This window comes from Lycorma delicatula, chromosome 1 (assembly GCF_047948215.1).
Source record: "Lycorma delicatula isolate Av1 chromosome 1, ASM4794821v1, whole genome shotgun sequence".
NCBI lineage: Eukaryota > Metazoa > Arthropoda > Insecta > Hemiptera > Fulgoridae > Lycorma > Lycorma delicatula.
In genome coordinates, this window is record NC_134455.1 from 107,984,058 (window position 1) to 108,009,550 (window position 25,493).

General features: G+C 30.0%; 1 protein-coding gene across 4 annotated transcripts in view; it reads left to right on the forward strand.

Moving 5' to 3' along the window:
• The window catches only part of LOC142320868 (proton-coupled zinc antiporter SLC30A2-like), a 145,725-nt gene that overhangs the window by 40,022 nt on the left and 80,210 nt on the right, over nucleotides 1-25,493 (forward strand). For 3 of the 4 annotated variants that reach the window (XM_075358849.1, XM_075358865.1, XM_075358857.1), the window contains exon 2: nucleotides 9,303-9,733. The exons of the other annotated variant lie outside the window; for it this stretch is intronic. In XM_075358849.1, the coding sequence (XP_075214964.1) occupies nucleotides 9,303-9,733 (431 nt within the window). The remainder of the gene's footprint in view (nucleotides 1-9,302; nucleotides 9,734-25,493) is intronic. 4 annotated transcript variants of the gene reach the window in all.

Genomic DNA, 25,493 nt, shown 5'->3' on the forward strand with positions numbered 1-25,493 from the left:
TATATAATTAATTCATCATTGTGTAATTTTTAAACATAAATTTGTTGTAAACATTTTTGGAGTTATCAGTCACTGAATTTCTTGTATAGTTTTGTTTATTTATTGCAATACAAATAATTCACTGTAAATGAAAGAAATTCCTAAATGTAGATTAAATAAATAAATTTTCAAATAGTTTCCAAATTTAAAATAAATAAACATTTCTTACTAAAACATGGTCACACAATGAAAATGAAATTAAGTTTTTATTTTATTATTAATTTTAGTAACATATGTTTGTAATAATGTTTAAATTTTCTACTTTGAAAATCACGTTAAATTTGCTTGTCAGAGCAGCATCCTTAACAATTCACTCAACCGGTATGTCACTCGCTAAACTCTGGTATGTCAGACAGAAAATTTTCTATGTTTTTTTCTCTCCTATGCTTCATATGTGAAAATATGGTATTTGGAAGATTATACCAAACAAAGGATTGTTTTCAGATCTAGAGAATTTCATCATAGGAAAAAGAATAAAAAATCATATTTTTTCTCTGCTGAGAGCCTTCCTTATGTGTATATATTTTTATCAAATTTTTAAGATTAAAATATGCTAGTAATTAAATATAAGACTAAATTATAGATAGAAATTGAATATTGCAAGATAGGTAAAATCTATATACAATCAGAATTACATTTTTGAGGTATAGTTTACTATCAAAACAAGAAAAAACAAATAAGTAAGAGTAAAAAAAATTTCACACAATTACAGATAAAATGTGGGAAATTCCTGGATAGTTAAAATTTGTATATGACAATTAAATTTTTGGAATCCATCTTCATTTGCTAACTTTAATGTGCAATTAGCAGATGAAAGGGATTTTTTTTGTGAAAATTGAATTATAGTAAAATGATTATTAAAAAATGAGAAATTATGCATTATGTCTCTAGATAGTGTAAGAACTCAATTCTGTAAAAATTTATCATGTCAACTGAACAGTTTATCATTTTCGTACTGTAAGGTTTTTGTATTCCTTTTTACTTCCTTGTACGAAGTAAAGGTAGTATTGTGATAGCGAAAATTTTCGGTTTTCTGATTTCAATGGAAATATCCATTTTGACGATCCCTGAATCCATTTTGACTAGTTTCGGTATGACATCGGTAAGTATTTATCTCACATAACTCAAAAACGATTAGCCGTAGGATGTTGAAATTTTGGATCTAGGGCTGTTGTAACATCTAGTTGTGTACCTCCTCTTTTGATTGCAATCGTCTGAACCAAAAGTCTCCAAAAAAGCCCAAAATCAAAAAATTTATATTTTGGACTTTTTCTTAACTGCAATAATAAGCCCTCATTGAGAGCTTTTCAACGATATACCATAAGTGGTATTTATTTGCATTGGTTCCAGAGTTATAGCCAAATAAAATTTTAATTAATGAAATATTTGATCTTACAAGGGGAAGGCACATCGGTTGGAATCAGACTTCATCCCCTTTTCATTAACTTTTCTAATTTAAATTGATTGATTTATTAAGTATTAACTAATAAATCAACTTAATAATAATTAACTAATAATTATTATTATTAATTAATAATTATTAACTAATAAAAGTAGTGCAGTTTTTTTGCGTTTGTTTTTGATGGTAAAATCATTTTTACAATAAATAATTCAATAATAACAATTTTAAAAATGTTTTTTTAAATATCAGAAGTTATTAATAAAATAAAATTTTACTTACTTTTCTTTTTAAAAAATATGTGTATGTGTAATTTAATAGGCATACACGGAAGTCACATGATGTCCACATCAGATATTTTGTGAATGCTTTCTTGAATGTTATCTTAATTGTATTTATTTTTTTTTCACCCACATTAACGGTGAAGTGCTATCACATTTCTCTAGGTTTGCTTCTTTAGTGATGAATTGGTTTTTGATGGGCTAGAATCTCTCCTGCGGGAACAGCACAATTCGAGTTTTACAAGGTTTTTTTTCTTTTTTTTTTTTGTCTTCAGTCATTTGACTGGTTTGATGCAGCTCTCCAAGATTCCCTATCTAGTGCTAATCGTTTCATTTCAGTATACCCTCTACATCCTACATCCCCAACAATTTGTTTTACATACTCCAAACGTGGCCTGCCTACACAATTTTTCCCTTCTACCTGTCCTTCCAATATTAAAGCGACTATTCCAGGATGCCTTAGTATGTGGCCTATAAGTCTGTCTCTTCTTTTAACTATATTTTTCCAAATGCTACTTTCTTCATCTATTTGCCGCAATACCTCTTCATTCGTCACTTTATCCACTCATCTGATTTTTAACATTCTCCTATAGCACCACATTTCAAAAGCTTCTAATCTTTTCTTCTCAGATACTCCGATTGTCCAAGTTTCACTTCCATATAAAGCGACACTCCAAACATACACTTTCAAAAATCTTTTCCTGACATTTAAATTCATTTTTGATGTAAACAAATTATATTTCTTACTGAAGGCTCGTTTAGCTTGTGCTATTCGGTATTTTATATCGCTCCTGCTTCGTCCATCTTTAGTAATTTTACTTCCCAAATAACAAAATTCTTCTACCTCCATAATCTTTTCTCCTCCTATTTTCACATTCAGTGGTCCATCTTTGTTATTTCTACTACATTTCATTACTTTTGTTTTGTTCTTGTTTATTTTCATGCGATAGTTTTTGCGTAGGACTTCATCTATGCCGTTCATTTTTCTTCTAAATCCTTTTTACTCTCGGCTAGAATTACTATATCATCAGCAAATCGTAGCATCTTTATCTTTTCACCTTGTACTGTTACTCCGAATCTAAATTGTTCTTTAACATCATTAACTGCTAGTTCCATGTAAAAATTAAAAAGTAACGGAGATAGGGAACATCCTTGTCGGACTCCCTTTCTTATTAGGGCTTCTTTCTTATGTTCTTCAATTGTTATTGTTGCTGTTTGGTTCCTGTACATGTTAACAATTGTTCTTCTATCTCTGTATTTGAAATCTAATTTTTTTAAAATGCTGAACATTTTATTCCAATCTACGTTATCGAAAGCCTTTTCTAGGTCTATAAACGCCAAGTATGTTGGTTTGTTTTTCTTTAATCTTCCTTCTACTATTAATCTGAGGCCTAAAATTGCTTCCCTTGTCCCTATACTTTTCCTGAAACCAAATTGGTCTTCTCCTAACACTTCTTCCACTCTCCTCTCAATTCTTCTGTATAAAATTCTAGTTAAGATTTTTGATGCATGACTAGTTAAACTAATTGTTCTGTATTCTTCACATTTATCTGCCCCTGCTTTCTTTGGTATCATAACTATAACACTTTTTTTGAAGTCTGATGGAAATTCCCCATTTTCATAAATATTACACACCAGTTTGTATAATCTATCAATCGCTTCCTCACCTGCACTGCGCAGTAATTCTACAGGTATTCCGTCTATTCCAGGAGCCTTTCTGCCATTTAAATCTTTTAATGCTCTCTTAAATTCAGATCTCAGTATTGTTTCTCCCATTTCATCCTCCTCAACTTCCTCTTCTTCCTCTATAACACCATTTTCTAATTCATTTCCTCCGTATAACTCTTCAATATATTCCACCCATCTATTGACTTTACCTTTCGTATTATATATTGGTGTACCATCTTTGTTTAACACATTATTACATTTTAATTTATGTATCCCAAAATTTTCCTTAACTTTCCTGTATGCTCCGTCTATTTTACCAATGTTCATTTCTCTTTCCACTTCTGAACACTTTTCTTTAATCCACTCTTCTTTCACCAGTTTGCACTTCCTGTTTATAGCATTTCTTAATTGCCGATAGTTCCTTTTACTTTCTTCATCACTATCATTCTTACATTTTCTACTTTCATCCATCAGCTGCAATATATCGTCTGAAACCCAAGGTTTTCTACCAGTTCTCTTTATTCCGCCTAAGTTTGCTTCTGCTGATTTAAGAATTTCCTTTTTAACATTCTCCCATTCTTCTTCTACATTTTCTACCTTATCTTTTTTACTCAGACCTCTTGCGATGCCCTCCTCAAAAATCTTCTTTACCTCCTCTTCCTCAAGCTTCTCTAAATTCCACCGATTCATCTGACACCTTTTCTTCAGGTTTTTAAACCCCAATCTACATTTCATTATCACCAAATTATGGTCGCTATCAATGTCTGCTTCAGGGTAAGTTTTGCAGTCAACGAGTTGATTTCTAAATCTTTGCTTAACCATGATATAATCTATTTGATACCTTGCAGTATCACCTGGCTTTTTCCAAGTGTATATTCTTCTATTATGATTTTTAAATTGGGTGTTGGCAATTACTAAATTATACTTCGTGCAAAACTCTATAAGTCGGTCCCCTCTTTCATTCCTTTTGCCCAGCCCGTATTCACCCACTATATTTCCTTCCTTGCCTTCTCCAATGCTTGCATTCCAATCTCCAACTATTATTAAATTTTCATCTCCTTTTACGTTTTTAATTGCTTCATCAATCTCTTCGTATACACACTCTACCTCATCATCATCATGGGCGCTTGTAGGCATATAGACGTTAACAATCGTTGTCGTTTTAGGTTTTGATTTTATCCTTATTACAATGATTCTATCGCTATGCGTTTTGAAATACTCCACTCTCCTCCCTATCTTCTTGTTCATCACGAAACCTACTCCTGCCTGCCCATTATTTGACGCTGAGTTAATTACTCTAAAATCACCTGACCAAAAGTCGCCTTCCTCTTCCCACCGAACCTCACTAATTCCTACTATATCCACATTTGTCCTACCCATTTCCCTTTTTAAATTTTCTAGCCTACCAACCTTTTTTAAGCTTCTAACATTCCACGCTCCGACTCGTAGAATGTTATTTTTTAATTTTCTGGTGACCCCTTCCTTAGTAGTCCCCACCCGGAGATCCGAACGGGGGACTATTTTACCTCCGGAATATTTTACCAAGGAAGGCGCCTCCATTATTGCTATGTGAAAATGCAGAGAGCCACATTTTCTTGGAAAAAAAGCAGCTGTAGTTTTCCATTGCTTTCAGCTGCGCAGTACTCAGAGGACTGAGTGATGTTGATATGGCCGTTTAAGTCGTCTTGACTCACGCCCCTAACAACTACTGAAAGAGCTGCTGCCCTCTTTCAGGAATCATTCCTTAGTCTGGCTCTCAACAGATACCTCTCCGATATGGTTGCACCTTCGGTCCAGCTACTCTGTATCCCTGAGCACTCAAGCCCCCTCACCAACGGCAAGGTCTCATGATTCATAGAAGAGGAGGGTCTCATGATTCATAGAGGATTCACAAGGTTTTAACAGATTATATCCTTTTAATGTAGTGCTTTTATTTAACCCTTGAAGAATGTGTTGAAGAAAGAGGTCAAGAATTGTAGTCAAAGTAAAGGATCTAATTCAAAAAATATAAATTAATTTCATTGGTGCTATTCTTTTGACTAAATTGGGAATTAAAAGAAATTACAAATTGTTAGATTTAAAGACACGTGTACTTCAGTAGTAAACAGCAAAACCCTGGCAAGCAATTCCAACAGAAAGGATATTAATGACCAGCTAGTTATGATCGACCGGAGACTGAACAAGACTATACTTCATTTAAATTCATACATATCATCCTCATTCATCCTATTCATCTTTACTGTGGTTCCAGAGGCTAAACAGAAAAAGAAAGATATTAAGAAAAGAGAAAGATTGTTTACTTTAGTTAAGCTGAACCATAAGATATAGTGTTTCCTGTTCCAACATGTATTAGCTAGCGTTATGATTGTCTGGTGAATTTTTACCGGTAAAACACATTTCACAGTTGTACCAAATAGTTAAGTTTATTATGTGTTATTTTATTTCTCATTCAGCTTTTTTTCTGAATGTCATCAGTTATATGTTCAATGTTTCATTACAAAATCCATCTACCAAAAATATTATGAAAACTCGACAAAAGTCATTTTTTCCAAAACTTGAATTTCTATCCATATAAATCCTCAAACAACTTAAAAAATGCTTAACCACTTTTTAACAGTTCCCTCATGTGCTTCAATTTATTCAAATGTTTTTAGACTTTGATTTTCCTGTTAATGGCCGTTTCCCAAGTAATTGCTTTTTTTCAGTCAGCCATATAATTTTTGTAAATGTTAAAAGTAGCCTACCTGTACTTTTCTTTTTCCTGTTTAGCCTCTGGGAATTACCATTCAGATATTACTTCAGAGGATGAATGAGGATGATATGTATAAGTGTAAATGAATTGTATTCTTGTACAGTCTCAGTTCGACCATTCCTGAGATGTGTGGTTAATTGAAATCCAACTACCAAAAAACACCAGTATCTACAGTCTATTCAAATCTATATCACCAATCCATAGTTCACCACTAGGCCTGGTGGGTTAACCTACCTGTACTGAAAGTATAAAACCATACCATTTTTTTTTACAGTTTTTAAGTAAATATGCTTGAAAATGACCTATTAGTACCACATTTCATAGTTACTATATATTAGTGTTATTACTGTTATCCAGTACACAGTACACTTCCCAAATCAGCTAATTTCGAAGTCGTAAGTTCCAGTGTTAAAGTCCTAGTAAAGACAGTTACTTTTCTACGGACAGACTTTTATACGGATTTGAATACTAGATCGTTTATAGCGGTGTTCTTTGGTGGTTGGGTTTCAATTAACCACACATCTCAGGAATGATCGAACTGAGACTGCACAAGACTACAGTTCATTTACACTCACACATATCATCCTCATTCAACCTCTGAAGTAATACCTGAGTGGTAATTTCCTGAGGCTAAACAGGAAAAAGAAAAAAAGTACAGAACTAATTATACGAGGTCTGTAAATAAAGTAATAAGAGTAGTTTTTTTGGCAGCCAAAGTGGTAACACTGTAAAGTTATTAGTAAGCATATATTAGTAATATATTTATATTAGGTATTAATATTTTTAGTCTATTGGTGCAATGTGAGATGTAAACAAACTTTTCGTGAAACGAGTTTTTGTTGTGCATTACAAAAATTAGTGATAATAATTATGAGCAACATTGTGCAATCAAGTTTCGTGTTAAACTCGGTGAGAGTGCTACTGAAACTTTATCGAAATTGAAAAGGGCGTATGGAGATTATGCTCTGTCACGAGCCCAAGTTTTTAGGTGGTTTAAAGAATTTTTAGATGGCCAGAAATCAGTTACGGACAATCCATTCTCTGGAAGGCCGTTAATCTCAAAATGTGACAACAATGTTGAGCAAATCAGAGACTTCGTACAGTGCGACCGGCGATTAACTGTCAGAATGATTGCAGAACAATTGAATTTTAACTATATGACAGTCCATCAAATTTTGAAAAATGAATTGGACATGAAAAAAGTTTGTGCAAAATTGGTACAAAAAACCTCACTGTTGAACAGAAAAACAACAGGGCGGAAGTATGCCGCGATCTTCTCGGGTGAATTGAAAATGATCCTGATTTTCTAAAAAAACTGTTATTACTGGTGATGAATCTTGGATATCGGACGGATATAATTTGTTTCTTTGATAGTAATGGCATTGTCCATAAGGAGTTTTTGCCTGTAGGACAGACTAAATCAATATGTTTACTAAGAAATTCTTGAAGTACTGCGGAAAAGAGTTGCCTGTGTGAGACCAGTCATCAAAGATAACTGGATGCTGCATCATGACAAAGTATTTTTCACACAGCACTCTCAATTAATGAGTTTTTGGCATAGTTCCTCAACCACCTTATTCTCCTGACTTGAGTCCCTGCAAGTGTTTCCTGTACCCGACTTTAAAAAACTCAAAGGACACCATTTTGGAATAGTAGAAAAAATTTTAAAAAATGTAAGTGACCATCTGAAGGATATTCTGGTTTCTGAGTTCCAACATTGCTATGAAGCAACGTTGCATGGCATCCCAAGGGAACCATTTCGAAGGTGTGGAGTCCATGTATTTATTTACAATTACCAATTATTTACAATTGAATTGTAAATAAAAAGTTTTTATGAACCAGTCTCATTATTTTATTTACAGACCTGTATGGTAAATTAACACAATTTTATTTTCCATTTAATTTGAGATAACATTAATTTCAATTTAAGGACTAAAAATTTTAGTATTTGTCCTATATGGATTTTATTTGCCTGAATATTAATAAATGCATATTCAGTCCTAATTACGTAAAATAACTATTATAGCTTTCTATACTGCTGTACTAAAAAAAAAACTGCTAATTGTATAGGCATGTTGTACATATTTTTCACAGTACTATCTTTCACTACAGCAGTTTATTATTAGTTACTTTTTAAAAAAATGTTTACTTAAAATATTTCTTTGCCTTCATCATTATAATAGTTTTTTTCTTATTCAATTCATATAAATAATTTTACAATTATTTAGTTAAAAAATAAATTATTGCATGGAAAGTAATTGATAACTTTTCAGAATTGTTAGACAAGAAAATATTAAGTGTTTACACCAATATTTAAGACTATGAGAGAGAAGCAATTAGTATAATGTATTTTTATGTTGTGAATTTAATTGACCCAGAATTTTTCAAAAGAACTTTTTTCATTAAAAAAGTTTTGGTTTCAAATTTTATTAATAAAACCTAACATGTGTCCTAAAATGAGTAACTGGTAATAAAATATAAATGTCTTATGATCTTTGTAGTACATATTTTAAAATATACTCTTAAGTTATTAAACTATTAAATCAGAGGCAAAGACAAACAAATTAGTTGTAGCAGCCTTGATAGAGAGGGACAAGTGTAATGACCTCACTGATCCAGCTATATAACAAAATTATTAATAATGGATGATGTAAGGAAGACCTCAGAAAGCAAATGTTATAAGCCAGAACTTTATTGCATTAAACAGTTTGATGGTACAGAATAATAACTGCAGAAACAACTCCATGACCTTTCAGATTTGATTTATAGGAGACCTGAAAAAAAAAGAGTTGGTAGATGATGCTTTAAGATGATTTGGAAAAGGATAATTTTTTGATAGAATCATGAAAGAGAAAAAAACTAGGTTGGTTGGCTATAAATTAAATAAATTCATTGTTAGTTAATTTTGTTGTAAAAAAAATTTTCAAAAGTTAAAAAAAAATGTAGGGAAAACCAAGATTAGAGTATATAAAACAAGATTTTTAGGGTGTAGTAAGTATTTTATGTGAAGAAATTAATGAGTTCTGAAAAGAATGAAGTACATCAAATGTCCCGACTAAAAATATCAAAAGTAAGTTCATTAGGTTTTCATTGTATAGTGTAGTTAGTTAAAAATTTGGGCGTAATTTTTTAACATTTTATTTTTATTGTCTCCCTTTCATAGGCTCATGTACAATGACCAATCCAAACACAGATGACTCAAAAGTAACAGTATTAGAGTCTGATAGTGTAAATACTACAGAAAAATTAGAGCCGGTAAATGTTTCATCTCCAGTTGATGTAGATCAGGATAATGAGGATGAAAATTTTATTGCTGATTTGAATACTGGTTTAAGAAATGAAACTATAGAAAGTACTGCTGAGTCATCAAATATTGAAAGTGATAGGGAACAGGAACAAAAATCAGGAAATGTGACCCAAGAAAATCGTAATTCTACATGTAGTAAAACCGTAAAAAACCATATTGTACATTTATCCTGGATGCAAGAGGATAGCATAATAGATTTAAAAGACAGTAGATTTCATTGGTTGCGAAGGAGCTTTGAAGAGAGCGATTCATCTCAGATTGATTCAAGTCAGCCAAGTACAACTAAGGTTGGTCTATATATAATGTATATTAACATTATCAGTATTACTTTAAAAATGGTAAAACAACCAAAATTGAATTTGCAGAAGAGCTTTTTTTAAGTTTCTCTTGTTTCTGAACATTTTTTTAAATCACAAATTTATTCAGTTTTTTTAACACATATAATTAAATTTTTTCTTGATGATTACATTGCACTTAAGTAAGAAAAACGTTATAGGTCAATGCATGTTAAGCAGTCCAATAATAGTTGCTTGATCATTTTTATTTTTAAAGTGATTTTTTAAAACATTTATCCATACATGTTGAAGTTCAAATTACTATCCTTTAAATTTTGTTATTTCAACTTTTTGATGTATTCTTTCTTTTTCTTCAGTCATTCAGATATTTTCTTTTAAAGGGAATATTTTTTGAGGAAGAAAACGCTCTTAAAAGCAATTTTTTTACTAAAATTTGAGCGGTACAGGTGTTCACATATTAAGTTTAACCTTAAGATTTGCTTTCTCTCCTTTAAAAACGTTTAAACATTTAGAATTTGTAAAAAATGGACTTAAATCACTGATTAGCATGAGATAACACCAAAAACTGTATTGATCCAAAATTATATTTTATAGTAGTATTGTATTGTTTATAGTGTAGTGTTTGCATGTGAAAATGTTGGCCATTTAAAATAAACATATTGTAATAACAATGGTGAAATTATTAAGAAAACATAATTTTTGACAAAGAAGTGAAGGATTTCTTCACTTTATTTAGGATAATGTGAATATACAAGCACAGTCATTGTTATCTGTAGTTCCATAAATTGATCTTTTTCAAAATTTTATATGAAAAGTGTTTAGGTATTTTCCATCTTATAGTATTTTGAATATGGTTTTTGGTCTTAACCAAAAAAAAATTTTTTTAATTAAAAAAAAATATAAAATACCTCTCCTTTTAATATGCATATGCAACAATGTCTTTTTCCTGAAATATAAATTGAAGGATTTAAATTTAAACTTCTTCAAAGTTAATTTTGGAAAAATAAAGAAGCATAGTATGATTTCATCTTAGTGTCATTTACAATAAAATATGTATGAAATAAACAGATTTTTGGGTGTGACAATCAGCTTAACATTACCCATGTTAAATGATTGGCAGATTTTCATTACAAAGTGAATCATTCCACGTGAATGCAGTATTTAATTGTTATTTGTAATCTGAAAGCTCTTCTTGGTAACATAAAACACTTCACCAATTAAACATACAAGCAATTAAAAACATACTTCATCAATTAACTCGCCTGCATTACACTTCATTTTTTTGTAACTAGTTTACTCAAAAAACTATAATTTATTAATTGAAGAATAATTTCATAACATAATGGAGCAAATTCCATAACAGCTAGTTATCAGGAAAAGAACTCATGCTCAGGCTTTCTGAGTACACCAGTGGGAGTAATCACAACTATGGCCACTTGTCATGTATTAATGTTACACTTATTTCTATTTTTGTATTCTTTCCAGGTATTCTTATATAAAAATATGTATTCAGATTCATATAAAACTAAGCTACTTTTCATTCAGTTAGCTGAAGTAATTAGATAAATGATTAGAAATTATTTACAAGTTATGTATCGTATGGTTATTTCCCTTAGGCAGGTTAGTTGCAAACCAACTCTTCTCATTTCCCAGCTAAATTTTTGAGTTCCTGATACCTCTTATTTCCCTCTAGATTGTTTGTAATTGTTACTCTTTTTTGGTCCGTTATTATTGTACCTTCTCTAGCATAGTTTTTATCTACACTTCTTTTCTAATTTGGTATGTTCAAGCCAATTAGCTTTCCTGTTTAATAATTTAATTTATTCCTATAGCTAATTTAATTAGCTTTCCTATTAATTTTTCATTTTATATATTTAATTTTCTCCATACCCACATTTCAAATGCCTTCAGGCTTTCTTTTATAGTTTTTACTTAGCGTTTTATTTCTCATACCCATATAGAAATGAAGTCCTAAAGTAACATTCATAAGATGATTTCTCTAGTTTCTCTGACTACATAATAACTGTTTCTTTCCTCCTTAACCCATTTGTATATTTTAATTTTGTTTTCACTTTTACAGTCATCTGATAACATGGTCTGATATAAGTATCTGTACTATTTTCAGCTGTTTCTTTTGTTGTAGACTTCATTGGCTTGTCTCTTCTCATTAGTATTTGTTTTCATAGCATTAATTTTCATTACATATTGATTCATCAATTATTAAAAGTGATAGGGAACAGGAACAAAAATCAGGAAATGTGACCCAAGAAAATCGTAATTCTACATGTAGTAAAACCGTAAAAAACCATATTGTACATTTATCCTGGATGCAAGAGGATAGCATAATAGATTTAAAAGACAGTAGATTTCATTGGTTGCGAAGGAGCTTTGAAGAGAGGGAATCATTAAATGGTAATATTCTGTTGGGTTCAGCCTGTACATCAGCCAACCCTAATGAGGGAACAAATGCTGGTTGCAACCATTCATAGCACACAGTTGCTGCTCTGAAGCCATGGAGACCAGCCGCTTCTATGAAGTATTTCTTAATTTGGCTCCTAATTTTCAACCTGTATGGTTATCAGCAAATCTAAATTACTGCTGGCGTCAGGAACAGTAGAATTGCAAACCTGTACTATTTTCAGCTGTTTCTTTTGTTGTAGACTTCATTGGCTTGTCTCCTCTCATTAGTATTTGTTTTTATAGCATTAATTTTCATTACATATTTTATCATAATCTCTTTTAATTTTTTAATCTTATTGAATGAATGTCATGTGCTACATTTCCTAAAATCACATCATCTGAAAACCTTCTGTAATTTATGTTCCTTCTTCCTGTGATAATACCTTTAACCTGTACTATAGCATTTTTATCATACTACAGTAATCAAGATTGTAGGTAAGCAGCATTCTTATTTTATTCCTCTTCCTACATCAAATCATTCAGTTTGTGCACCTATTTTCATAACATTTTTCTGATTCAGTGCACTTCTTCAATTAATTTCCCTCTCAAATCTAGTTTCTGCTTTTTGGTAATTGCATTAGTTTATTATGTATTACAGAGTTGAAAGCTTTTACCATATATAAAAAAATTTACAGTTTTCCTTTATCTCTTTATATACACACACCTCTCACCTATAATTCTTATTAGTCCATCCAGTCACATCCCAAATGCCCTTTTCCCTCCTGAATCCATATTGACCATGTCTGATCATTTCCTCCATTATTTTTACTTAATCTTCTGTCCACAATTCACTAAAGTACTAAGTTTTATTTCTTAATATTAGTTTTATTAACTGTTCTTGATCTTGACCCTTACATGCATTTTTAGCACTTTGGGAATTGAAATCATGGCTGTTTTTAAGAATATTACCATTTAATGTTTTTTAAGAATATTACCAAATTAATGGTATTAATGTTCATTATTCACCCAACTTCACCACCGCTTATAATCCTTCTTTATCACTTAATTTTTACACTTTTTTTACACTTAATCAATCTTATTTCAGCTCATCTAGTCCCAGAGCTTTAGCTATTTTTCAGACACTTTTTTTTTGCCTATATAATTTATGATTGCTGCTCCTACTTCATTCTCTATTACATCTTGATCTTCCATCTGATCACTCTGTTGGACCATATAGTTCTTCCTTATATTCTTTCCAACTTTTAAGAATCTCTCTTTGTATAACACTATGCCATTTCTGTTGGTAATTTCCTTATTACCTACATATTTTTCTTCTCCAAATATCCTCTATTCACTAATATTTGTTTTTACTTTTTTTATGCATTAGTTTATACCATTCTTTTCTTCCCAAATCTTCTACATGTGAGAGCCTTTGTTATTTTCTTTACTTTATTTAAAATTTTCTACTATCTATTTAAACTGATTTCTGCACCATATCTTACATTTTTTATTTCCTGAATAGTGCATTGTAACGTTATCTCTCCTAATTTTGTAGATTTTTTTAAATACACTTCTCTTAATTCATTTGTATCCGTTTTTATATCTTTTTTTTTAATTTTCTAACTTGCCTATATCCAGAAGTGTCCTTTACATTCCATGTAATCTTAGTAAAAAAACAACATTATTCCTATTAGCGTCATATTCTTATTTTCATTTCATATTGACTTCTCCCTAGCAGTCGCAACCACAACTCATATTACTTACCCTGCAGATCTGAATGAGAACAGTTTTTATTTCTGAAACATTTAATAGAGTAAGATTAAAACTTAACAAAATCATGAAAAAGAAAGAGGGTATCATTAAATGGTAATATTCTGTTGGGTTCAGCCTGTACATCAGCCAACCCTAATGAGGGAACAGATGCTGTTTGCAACCATTCATAGCACACAGTTGCTGCTCTGAAGCCATGGAGACCAGCCGCTTCTATGAAGTATTTCTTAATTTGGCTCCTAATTTTGAACCTGTATGGTTATCAGCAAATCTAAATTACTGCTGGCGTAGCTTCTCAGGAACAGTGGAATTGCTAATCTTTATCACTGACAAGTTCCTGTACTTCCTTTGTGGGTATATGGACATAGAATATTTGGAGTACTTTAATAACGTACCTTTTTTTAATTTATAGCAATTGAAAAAGTATTAATTGATACAAGAAAAAAGTTCAATACACATGCATTGTTAACTACATAAGAATGGTGTATCTGAATTTTATTTACTTGTTGTTTTTGTCATATCTCAGATTAGAATCAAATCTCCATCTGAAATTACTGTTGTAAGATACTGCCTTAGGACAATACTTCAGAACTTTATCTCATTCCCCATCAGTGATGTCATTGTAAGTATAATTTTCAGAGAATGTTAAATATTTGAACACTTTTTAAAGAAGGAAAAGTTTCAGCAGATATGAATACAAGTCTTTGTGCTGTAAGTAAAAAAAAATTGTATTTAAAGACCATAAAACATATCCTTCAAAAACAGAAATATTTGAAGGAAAAATAAGAAACCTAGCTAATGTTTCACTTCACCTTAAGGCTTACTTTTGGTTTTGATAAAAATTCCATACAATATAAAGTGCAGCATTTTATTTATTGACCAAATTACTTTTGTTAATGCAACAAAAGTAAAAAAAAAATGGCACGGGAGGAATATGTTAAAATATACATTTAGATAAAAATATTTAATTAATTATTTTAACAGTTCATTTATATATTCATGAACCCTTGAATTACTTTAGCGAATTAAACCATATTGACCATAAACTATGGTCAATATGGTTTAATTCGCATATGGTAATTAAACGTATGGAACAAGCTTGGATGGTTGCCATTCAAAAATAATAAAATTAAAAGAATCATTTTGAACTTCCAATATGTACAGATAATTGTATTAAATCAGATTTTTTAAAGTAGTCAAGCAACCATAACAATTTTCAGCCCTGTCTGTTGAATATTTTCTTCAAAATTAAACAATAATTTTCTTATTTATTTAATTATTACATTAAACATAAAAATTTGCAACTTTAATGAAATACAGTATAATATTATAAACACTAAATCCTTAAATATTTTCCTTTAATGCAAATATTAATTTGAACTTAAAACAGATGTATTGCAAGAAATTACAATATTCAAAGGAGCACAGATCTTCGTAGTTCAGAAGTCAATTGATTGACTACAGTTTTAGGTCTACTAGTGGGATAACCCACTAAGTTTAGGTTTTTAACTCGCCACTTTAGGTCATAGTTTAGGTCGATTAGTGGAATAACTATTTAATTTCAGTTGCAGTTAACTTTCATTTTTATAAATTTTAAGTGTCATTAACTGTTGTACTGACAGCATATGGTGAATATGCACCCAGTATTGTAAAATACCACCTATCTATAGAAACTCATTCATTAAAATTGGCAGCTGTATGTTTAGAGTCAAAGTGACTAACAAACAAAAATTTGTTTTTTTTTTAAATTTTATTCTTTAATTTGTTTTATCCAGTAAGGATAAATAGCTTTTCACATCCTTCTTCTTGCAGCAAACTGAAGCACCTGAAGTGTAGGAAAAACATTAAATTTTAAGAAGTACAAAGTTTTTTTACTAAATTTCGCTGATGGGTACTCTTTCACAGGATTTGGTTTTTTTCTTATCTTCAGTCATTTGACTGGTTTGATGCAGCTCTCCAAGATTCCCTATCTAGTGCCAGTCATTTCATTTCAGTATATACCCCCTACATCCTACATCCCTAACAGTTTGTTTTACATATTCCAAATGTTGCCTGCCTGCACAATTTTTCCCTTCTACCTGTCCCTCCAATATTAAAGCGACTATTCCAGGATGCCTTAATATGTGGCCTGTAAGTCTGTCTTTTCTTTTAACTATATTTTTCCAAATGCCTTCTTTCTTCATCAGTTTACCGCAACACCTTTTCATTTGTCACTTTATCCATCCATCTGATTTTTAACATTCTCCTATAGCACCACATTTCAAAAGCTCCTAATCTTTTCTTCTCAGGTACTTCGATCATCCAAGTTTCACTTCCATGTAAAGCTACGCCCCAAACATATACTTTCAAAAATGTTTTAAAAGTTTAAATTAATTTTTGATGTAAACAAATTATATTTCTGACTGAAAGCTTGTTTTGCCCATGCTATTCGGCATTTTATATCGCTCCTGCTTCATCCATCTTAAGTAATTGTACTTCCCAAATAACAAAATTCTTCTACCTCTGTAATCTTTTCCTATTTTTATATTCAGTGGTCCATCTCCATTATTTCTACTACATTACATTACTTTTGTTTTGTTCTTGTTTATTTTCATGCGATAGTTCTTGCGTAGGACTTCATCTATGCCATTCATTGTTTCTTCTAAATCCTTTTTACTCTCAGCTAGAATTACTATATCATCAGCAAATCGTAGCATCTTTATCCGAATCTAAATTGTTCTTTAACATCATTAACTGCTAGTTCCATGTAAAGATTAAAAAGTAACTGAGATAGGCAACATCCTTGTCGGACTCCCTTTTTTATTACGGCTTCTTTCTTATGTTCTTCAATTATTACTGTTGCTGTTTGGTTCCTGTAAATGTTACCAATTGTTCTTTGTCTCTGTACTTGAACCCAATTTTTTTTAAGAAGAATTTTCTGTAAAATAAAAATATCTTAATAATAACTAACATGTCTAAGCTGATTGTAAAAGCTATTTCTCTAATGATGGACTTACTCAACACCATTTTTTGAAATTTTTGAAATTTTATTCTGCAAAAATGGTTTACACAACATTTATAAAATTTTCTGAGTAATATTTTTTTTGGAATACTATAAAATTTATTAAAGATATCTTTTTTGCAATTTAATGTCTAATGTGCTTTATATTTTTGGTTGTCATTATAGATTTACTGAAAAAAAAAAAAAATAAATAAAAATAATAATAAAATGCATTTTCTAGTTTAATGGAAAAGTTTCTTCCACAAGTTCTCTTTTGAGGTTTTATGCATGTATTTTACGATTGAAATTAGGGCTTTAAATTTTCATATAAGTTTGCAATTGTTCCAGACGCTGATGTAATCAACACTTACATCTAATTAATCAAAATGAGTTCATTCTATTGAGAACATTAATTTTGATTTTTAATTTAGTCTGTATTCTCTTAATTTTGATGTTTTTTTTTTTTTTACCTATAGGGAAAAGGATGATGATCATGTGAAAAATGGGATATCAGGTTTTTTGCAAATCTTTACATTTTAGAGTCTAATTAATTCATTTAGATCAAAATATATATTTATATATATATGTGTATGTATGCGAGTACGTATGTTATATTTATATTGCACTGCTTTTGGCCTTATATCTCAGTATTGACCAAATCAGTTTTTCAGATTTGATTCAAATATTGTCTATATGGGACATTGATCTTATTAATTTTTTTTCAAAATTAATTAAGGGGTGGGGAATATTACAAAAAACCAATTTGATTTTCTTCGGAGGCATTATAGCAAAAACTTTATTAAAGCATATTTGTTGCCTACAATGCGTATATAAATCCAGAATTTTTTTTTTTAAATTTACTCCACCTCTTAAAATTGAAATAAATGTTTTTTGCTCTTATCTCCCCTCTGTTTTAATATTTTTCAAAAATTTTTTGAAAGTTTATATTTATATTTGGAGCTATCAAGAAATGTCTACAGTTCTTTAAAATGACACACCCCGGATCCAAAATGCAGAAAATTTTCCTATCTTCTTATTTTAGTCTTATTGAAGGTTGTTAGATTTAGAGAAAACTTTACTTAAGCATATTTGTTAACCATAACATATATATGAATAATATAAGAAAAAAAAGTTTAAAAATTTATTCCATACTTCTAAAAAATGTATTTTTCTTCACCATTTAAAGGGCTATTAAAATTAAACTACCTTTGTCACATATTATATTCCAGTCCAAAAATGAAAAGCAGTTTTTTTCATCAACTGGCCTAGCTGGGAAATTCATACAATACTTGCCAGCTTTTTTAACTTTTGGAGTTTACATGAGAGTTAATTGTGCGCAGAATGTTTGTTTTTTCTTTTCATCTTTCTTTGCATGATGTATTCAAATATGTTGACTTTCCTTGATTTATACTCATTGTTCTTTTTTCATTTGCAGTAGCTATTTTTTCTCAAATTCCTTTTTATTAACTCTATTGAATTACTCTGTTTTAAGTGTCTTTTCCAATTAAATTAATAGTGTTATTTATATGTTCTCCATTTTGACTAAGTAAATTTCATTAATCCTTTTTTTATCAATTTCTGGCTTATTACTTATTAGATAATTACACTTCTTTAAAAAAAAAAAAAAATATAACAGCTACATTATGCAGAACGTGATTTTGCTAACAAAAATAATAGCTATAATAACTAGAGAATAAATGATAACGTTGATAGAATGTAAGTATGATACAGGATACAGCAGTCGGTAATGTAGGCTGAATTCTTCTCCTTTTGCTGCTTGATCTAGTGTCCAGCATTTTTTGTAGTAATTTTTAAAGTTTTAGTATTCTATCAGTAAAAACTGTTATCAATACTAATATATTGGTAACAGTATTTTACCAGAACATTAAATGATGCAACATCAGTGCTTGGAAGAAAATAAAATTCAAAGATTGTGATTTAAGTCTATATTTCATTAAGAGAGTGATTACTTTTGTTTAAAATTAAAATGCACTTCAAAAAGTATTATTTAAAATAAATATTCATTTATCTTTTTTTCTGGACTTAGAAGATTGAACTATAAGTAAGGATTGGACTTAAAAGTAAAACTAATGTTACTTTTTTCCAAGAAAATTATATTATTAAAAAAATTATAATTCCACTGGTAAAACTAAAACTATAATTAACTGTAAACAGGTAACCATATTGTTACCTGGTGGGAGTTAGGATGAACAATTTATTGATTAGTTAGACATTTGCAAACACACAATTTTGTGGGTGAGCAAAATTGCTCCTTTAGAAAGCTGACCTTGTTATTGGATGAATTTTTAATTTAAGGAACAAAATTAATTTTTGTTTGCAGTATATTCTTAAGACATCCAACAATATCATTGACTAGTAATGCACTACTCCAATCTTAATTGAAACTGTTCCAATTTTCTGTTGGTAGACAAGATAAATATCTGTTATTTAGAATATATCTAATAGAATTGTTTTGTGGCATGAATTATCGTTTCTTATCATCCACTCCTTTCCTGTTTAAGTTATCACTAGTTCCAAGCCAAGGTTATCAGTGTATCCTTGAGTAAAGGGCTGCCTTCTTCTGGCAAAAGGCTGCCTACTTTTGTCTGTGGCTGCTAATTATGCTATCATTTCAATCTTTCAACTTTTTTTGTGGCTTAACAGTAAACCTAATGGCTGAATTGCCTGTTAGATAAAGCTCTATTTTCTCCTAAAATACATAATTTTAAATAGTTCATTGAAATTATTTAATAATAGTGTATTATTAATAGTAATTATAAAAAATAAACTTAATAAACTTGAAAGAAAGGTAATATTCAACAGATTATTGAAAAAGAAACTTAAGTTTAACTTTATTGCATAATTCTTTATTTCAGTATATCTGGTAATTATTAAGAAAAAATTCAATGATTATTTTTAAAAAATATTTTGATAAGATTTATAAATAACCTTATAACTGAAAAGCACATTTTGTATAAAATTTTGCACTTTTTACGTAGTACCAAATGTAATGTACATTTAGTTATTGCTCATTTTGTTTATGCTTTGATAATGTGGGCACTATATTGAAAGTAATACAAAAGTGACTAAAACTTTCTTTAATTACTGACATAGGTCGTTCAAATTGTACATGTTAAGAGTTTTCATCATAAGCAGTACATGTATATCCCATTGAACCCAACTCTTGAATCCTATTTGAAAAAATTTAGAAGTGCACTGTTGTACTCACTAATTCGCAGCCATCTCCACTGTGTCATCAGATCACTATCTCTAAAGAGTGCCAGATCTGGGCTGTACAGTGGATGAGGAATCAGCCATCCACTGTAAAGAGGGATGAACAGGACAGTACCTGCTCAATTTGCTGATTATGATGTACAGTCAAAGTTGTATGTGGTCGCACATTGTTATGGTGAGTGTGAATTTCTTATTTGTTCTCTCTCTGCTAACTGCCTCCTAAAGTTTTAATGCATTTCTTACTTTTTACAGTACAGACATGTACTAGAAAATCAATGAGAATTATGCCCTTATACAAAAAAAAAAATTACCAACGTTCTGTGATAATCTCTGTCTCTTAAACTTCTTAGGCCTTAGAGAAGTATGATGCCATTCCATGAAATAATTCTTAGCTTCCAAATCATAAAGATGTGCATCCATTTTAACTTCTGTTACTAGATTAGAAAAGAGTATCTTGAAACTTCACTCAGACTGATAGAGAGAAAGAGAGAAAGTGCGTGTTTTATTTGTTTCACATGCTTCCAGCAAATCAGAGCAGACTTCCATATTTCTATTCAGCTGTTAGTTACCTTTCTGATAATTTGCATTATCTTCTGTCTAGCATGTGACCTCAGACCAATTGTGAAACAAGCTCACAGATTATGACTTGTCTGCATGAAACAATTTGTCCACTGATTATTTGTAACAGTTGTCGTAGTAGATGGTCTCCCACTGTGTGTTGTGTTTTCAATGCTTGTTCCTCTTTCTTTAATCTACATCCACCTGAATGCTTGCTCTTTTCAAGAATGTACATATCCTACAGCATACTTTGGGTATTGTACCACATCTCTTTTTTGCCATGAATTCAGTGATGGTATGTCACTTCGTTTCTAATCCGTTATTCAGCTCCAGTAAGATGCATAAACACTTGTATAGAGAAATAGTTATTTTAATTCTTAAACTGTAGCTTTTGAGTGACCTATCTTAATTAAAAAATATATGGCTACTTTTTATATTTCTTTCATTAAAGTCCTTATAGTACATAGCTTTTATCTGTAGAATATATTTTGATAGGATTTTATTGTAAAGCAGTTAATTTTTTCATTAAAGCTAGTCGAATAGATTTATTAAAAAAAGGTTTATGTAGTTTTTCCACATGCTGTGATCTGCTTCACATTTAGAGTAAAAATATGTTATTATTAATGTATGAGTTTGGATGGGCAAGTGTCTTGTTAGGAAAGTTAAATGTTTTTAGTTGGAAAACATGATGTACCATCCATTTCAAGTAGCTTTTGTTCATTGGTTGGCACATCACCTGAATTTAGAATTATAGAAAAGCAATTTAGAATTGTAACAATTTTTTTTAAACTGTGAGAGGTTTAAAACTATTACTCATTTGCCCCATTTACTAAGCAAACTTGTGTAATAGATACAATTATTAGAAAAAAGCTTCTACTTCTGTTATTACAAAATAGACAAAAAAAACTGTAAAATTTCAATTGTTGTACATAATTAGTAAGGTTACTAAAATAAATATGTACATAGTTAAAATTCATATGTACATAGTAGATCTTAAATCTATTTGATGAGTTAAATTTTGGCTTTTGGGAGTTGTCATTTTTAACAATATTCGTTTGCTCATGGATAAACTCTTCAATATGCTGCATTAGAAACCATCTGACTTCAGCTTTTGCATCTTGAAAATTTAACTACAGATTTGTCACTGACAAAGAGGGTGGGTCCCCCCAACCAATCTCTGCTTTACTCATATCTGAAGTCCCAAACCACCACTTAAATTACTTTAATAAATTGTATCATATTAATTGTCCCAGAATTAAAGAAACAAGCCACAAAAAGTACCTGATATGAAAAATGTAAGGTCTTATTTAAAAACCACATTAATAATTTTTATAATTATTAAATATTAAAAAAATTATTATTATTACTAATCAAACAAACAAACTGAACATCGACCAAATGTATTATATGCACATGTACTAATGAATTTCCAAATGTCAAGATATACATCATTTAGAAACTGCATTACAATTTTAATTTTTTTTTAAACTGTATTTTTCATGCTGATGAATGAATCTTTTTTATTGATATTTTAATTTAGTTTTAAATTAAACTAATTGAGAAAGAATTTAAAATGAATAGCTAGCAACACGGTAATAGAACATTATTTTTTTATTTATTTTATTACATCATTATAAACTCATAGTCTTTTTACTTATTTGTTCAGAAGTGTATGATGTAACCACAAAACCACAACTGTAATATTTTGCTGTTTCTTATGTTGTTGTAATTTTATATTTAGTAGTCTTTTTTCTTGTTGCTGCTTAAATGATATAAATGATTTCAAACCTTTTTTAAATGCAATTTATCATTTTAATTATAATTTTATATTTCATAGATATGTAATGTAAATGCAAATTATTCTTTATATTAATAATGTGAAGGGATTTTTACTACGATATCATGAAGGAAATGGAAAGTGCAAGTACTCTTTTCTTTTTTTGCATGTTTTTCTCTCTTTTGGGATGTGTGGGTAGGATAACAAGTTATGTTACACATTAATGATCCATTTAATAATTATGGATTTCATTTGATATTTTCTAACTTAGGTGTTTATAGGGAGAGATACAGGTGTAATATAGCTAAGGTTGCTGACAGATAGAATAGCTATTATGTCTTAAATTTGAAGCCAAGATCACATCAAAACAATAATTTTAAACAAAGTTAGTGTTTTACATCACTGATTTTGTTGACATAGATTTTGTCAATTAGTTGCTTTGATATGTGTTATCTTTTAAACTGAGCAATGATTTTTTTGTAGAATTTGATGCATTTTGTTTAAAGTCCACAATCATCACATTTCACTTTGAAAATTACATTAAAGTTACTCGTGAAAATCTATTTTTCAGTTTAACATAGCGATTAATACGGTAAGTTTTTATAAAATTGTTTATCAAATTATGAAATAAATGTTTTATTAATGACCCAAAAATTAAATGTGAAAGAATGATACGGCGAGACTATTGTAACTGTATAAATTTTGAAATTAAGCTGCTTTAACTTCTCCTGTGCTAGTTTACCTTACTTTTATAAATAGGCTGTGTATATCCTCAGACACATTACATGTACTTTGATTCTAAAGAAATCCAGTAACTTGTAAAAGGTATTGTTTGGAGCTAATTTAGGAGTGTATATGATACTAATAATTATTTGACTTATTATTCAATAAACTTTCGGGAGAAGAGTTTTTAAAAGTAAATTTAGCACATGAAAATTATAAACAGGGGCTATAGATATACCAGCTATTATAAGCACCTATTTTTGTGATGTCAGTGGCAGTGGCAGTAGCGGTTATTACAATACAAAATATCAGTTTTATATACATTGAATTATATGTATATTCAACGGGTTAGATTGTTTTTTTCAATTTCCCTAGCTACTCTTTTACATCCTTCTAGGCGTGGAATAAATGAAAAATCATCGTTAACCACAAGCACTTACTACTTGTTATTGGGGAGGGAAAAATGTTTATATAGACTAAAAACATTTTGGCATTAATTACAACTTTATTCGTGGACTTCGGCTGGGCATAATTTGGATTACATTCAAATAATATTATTCTGTTGACTTCTACAATATATATCTCACAAAAAGTGTTGAAAATGCCCAACTTGAGCATTGATTCTGGTTGCATTGATGAGAGTAGCATATTATGGATTAATAGTCTTTCACATTCTGTGCTCACTGCTGTTTGGTAGATGATCATTAAATAAAAATTAGAATTTTTATTCCAGACATGAACGATATATGGTATAGATAAGGAAGCGGTATAGATAATGATATGGTATATATCATTACGTATTATGTAATGATTATTTTATCATTATTTATTTCTAAAGCAATAATAAATTTTAGGCTGACAGATGTTTGGGCAAAGAAAAATTCACACGTACCTGAATAATGTGATGCTTAGTGCCATCTTGCTGTCACCAGTGTTTTTACTTACTGGTTTTTAATAAGGCGGCTATATAAAGTTGGTAATAATTTTCTTATAAAATTTTGCAGTTAATGTCTCCAGAAAAAAATGATACCGGTTAGTTACTCTTAATCAAAAAGTTGCAGATCTACACAGTAATTTTCAGAGGATATGACAGATATCTGATAATGCTTTTTATGACAGATATGCGATTCTCAGATTTCTAAACATTATTGTTTTGGCTCTTAACATATTGTTTTGGAAAAATGTTACTTTAATATGAATAAAGAACGTAAAAGTTTTCCAGGTATCTATATGTCAGATTTTTCAGATTTATGTGCTTCTTAAATGTGATATGGAGAAGTTACTTCGATTTTTTTAGTCTTCTGATAAGATCAAAAGAAAACCCGGCCCTGTTGAGAAATTTTCGTGAGTGACTTAAGTAGATCACAATAATGACTGATGAATATTTTCAAGTATCATGTGTAATTAACCAGTGACCTTGGCTATGATCAGCTATAGATCCTGTTATACAAAATGTAGTCATTAAATGAGAAGAAGTAGATTTATTTAGTACAATCAGGAGAATTGATTCTAAAGCAACCTGATTTTTTAAATATGTGAGAGTCACCATATAATTTTACATAATAAATACATGCCTTATAAATAAATATGGCATGACTGTTGTAACTGCCCAACTACTTACTCAGATTGAGAAGTATGATCATGTAATCTTTGTTTTGATCTTCACTTAAACATATTTATCTCGAATTTTGGAATTTTTGGTTAATTTATATACAGAAATAAACTATTATATACGTTCATAAATTTTGCTTCAAAAAAGTACATTAAATTTAAGATAATTTTTTTTAAAATCTTTTCAAAAAAAATGGTCTCGATCCGTCCAAAATTCGCGGTGATAGAGCAAATTGTTCTTACTCCGCCGATTTGAAGAAACGAATTTAGCTTTATTCGCGCACGACTACCACGCGAGCACGTTCATTTTTTCAAAGAAGTTTGAACTAGTTTTACATTAAATTTTGGTCGAAAACCTTTCACCATTTGAAAATACAAGTCTTGAAGAATAGATTGCACTTGTAATAGACAAGAAAAAGTTCTTAAAAGCCAAAAGAATTACAGTTGCCAGAAGAGCCGTTTTTTAATAAACAAATTATAATATCTCGCCAACGAATAAACCAATTTTGTGTAATCACTCATTAAATTCGGAATTCCAAGAGCTAACTTTTCAAACAATAATAACAGTAAAAAAGTTATTTTTGCAATAAAGATTGGCTTTGCAATAAACGCCATTTTTAAAGGGTTTTCGGCTTTTTTTCAGTAACTAATAACGAAATTCAATGTTAAGGACTTAAATTATACGTATTGCAATTACC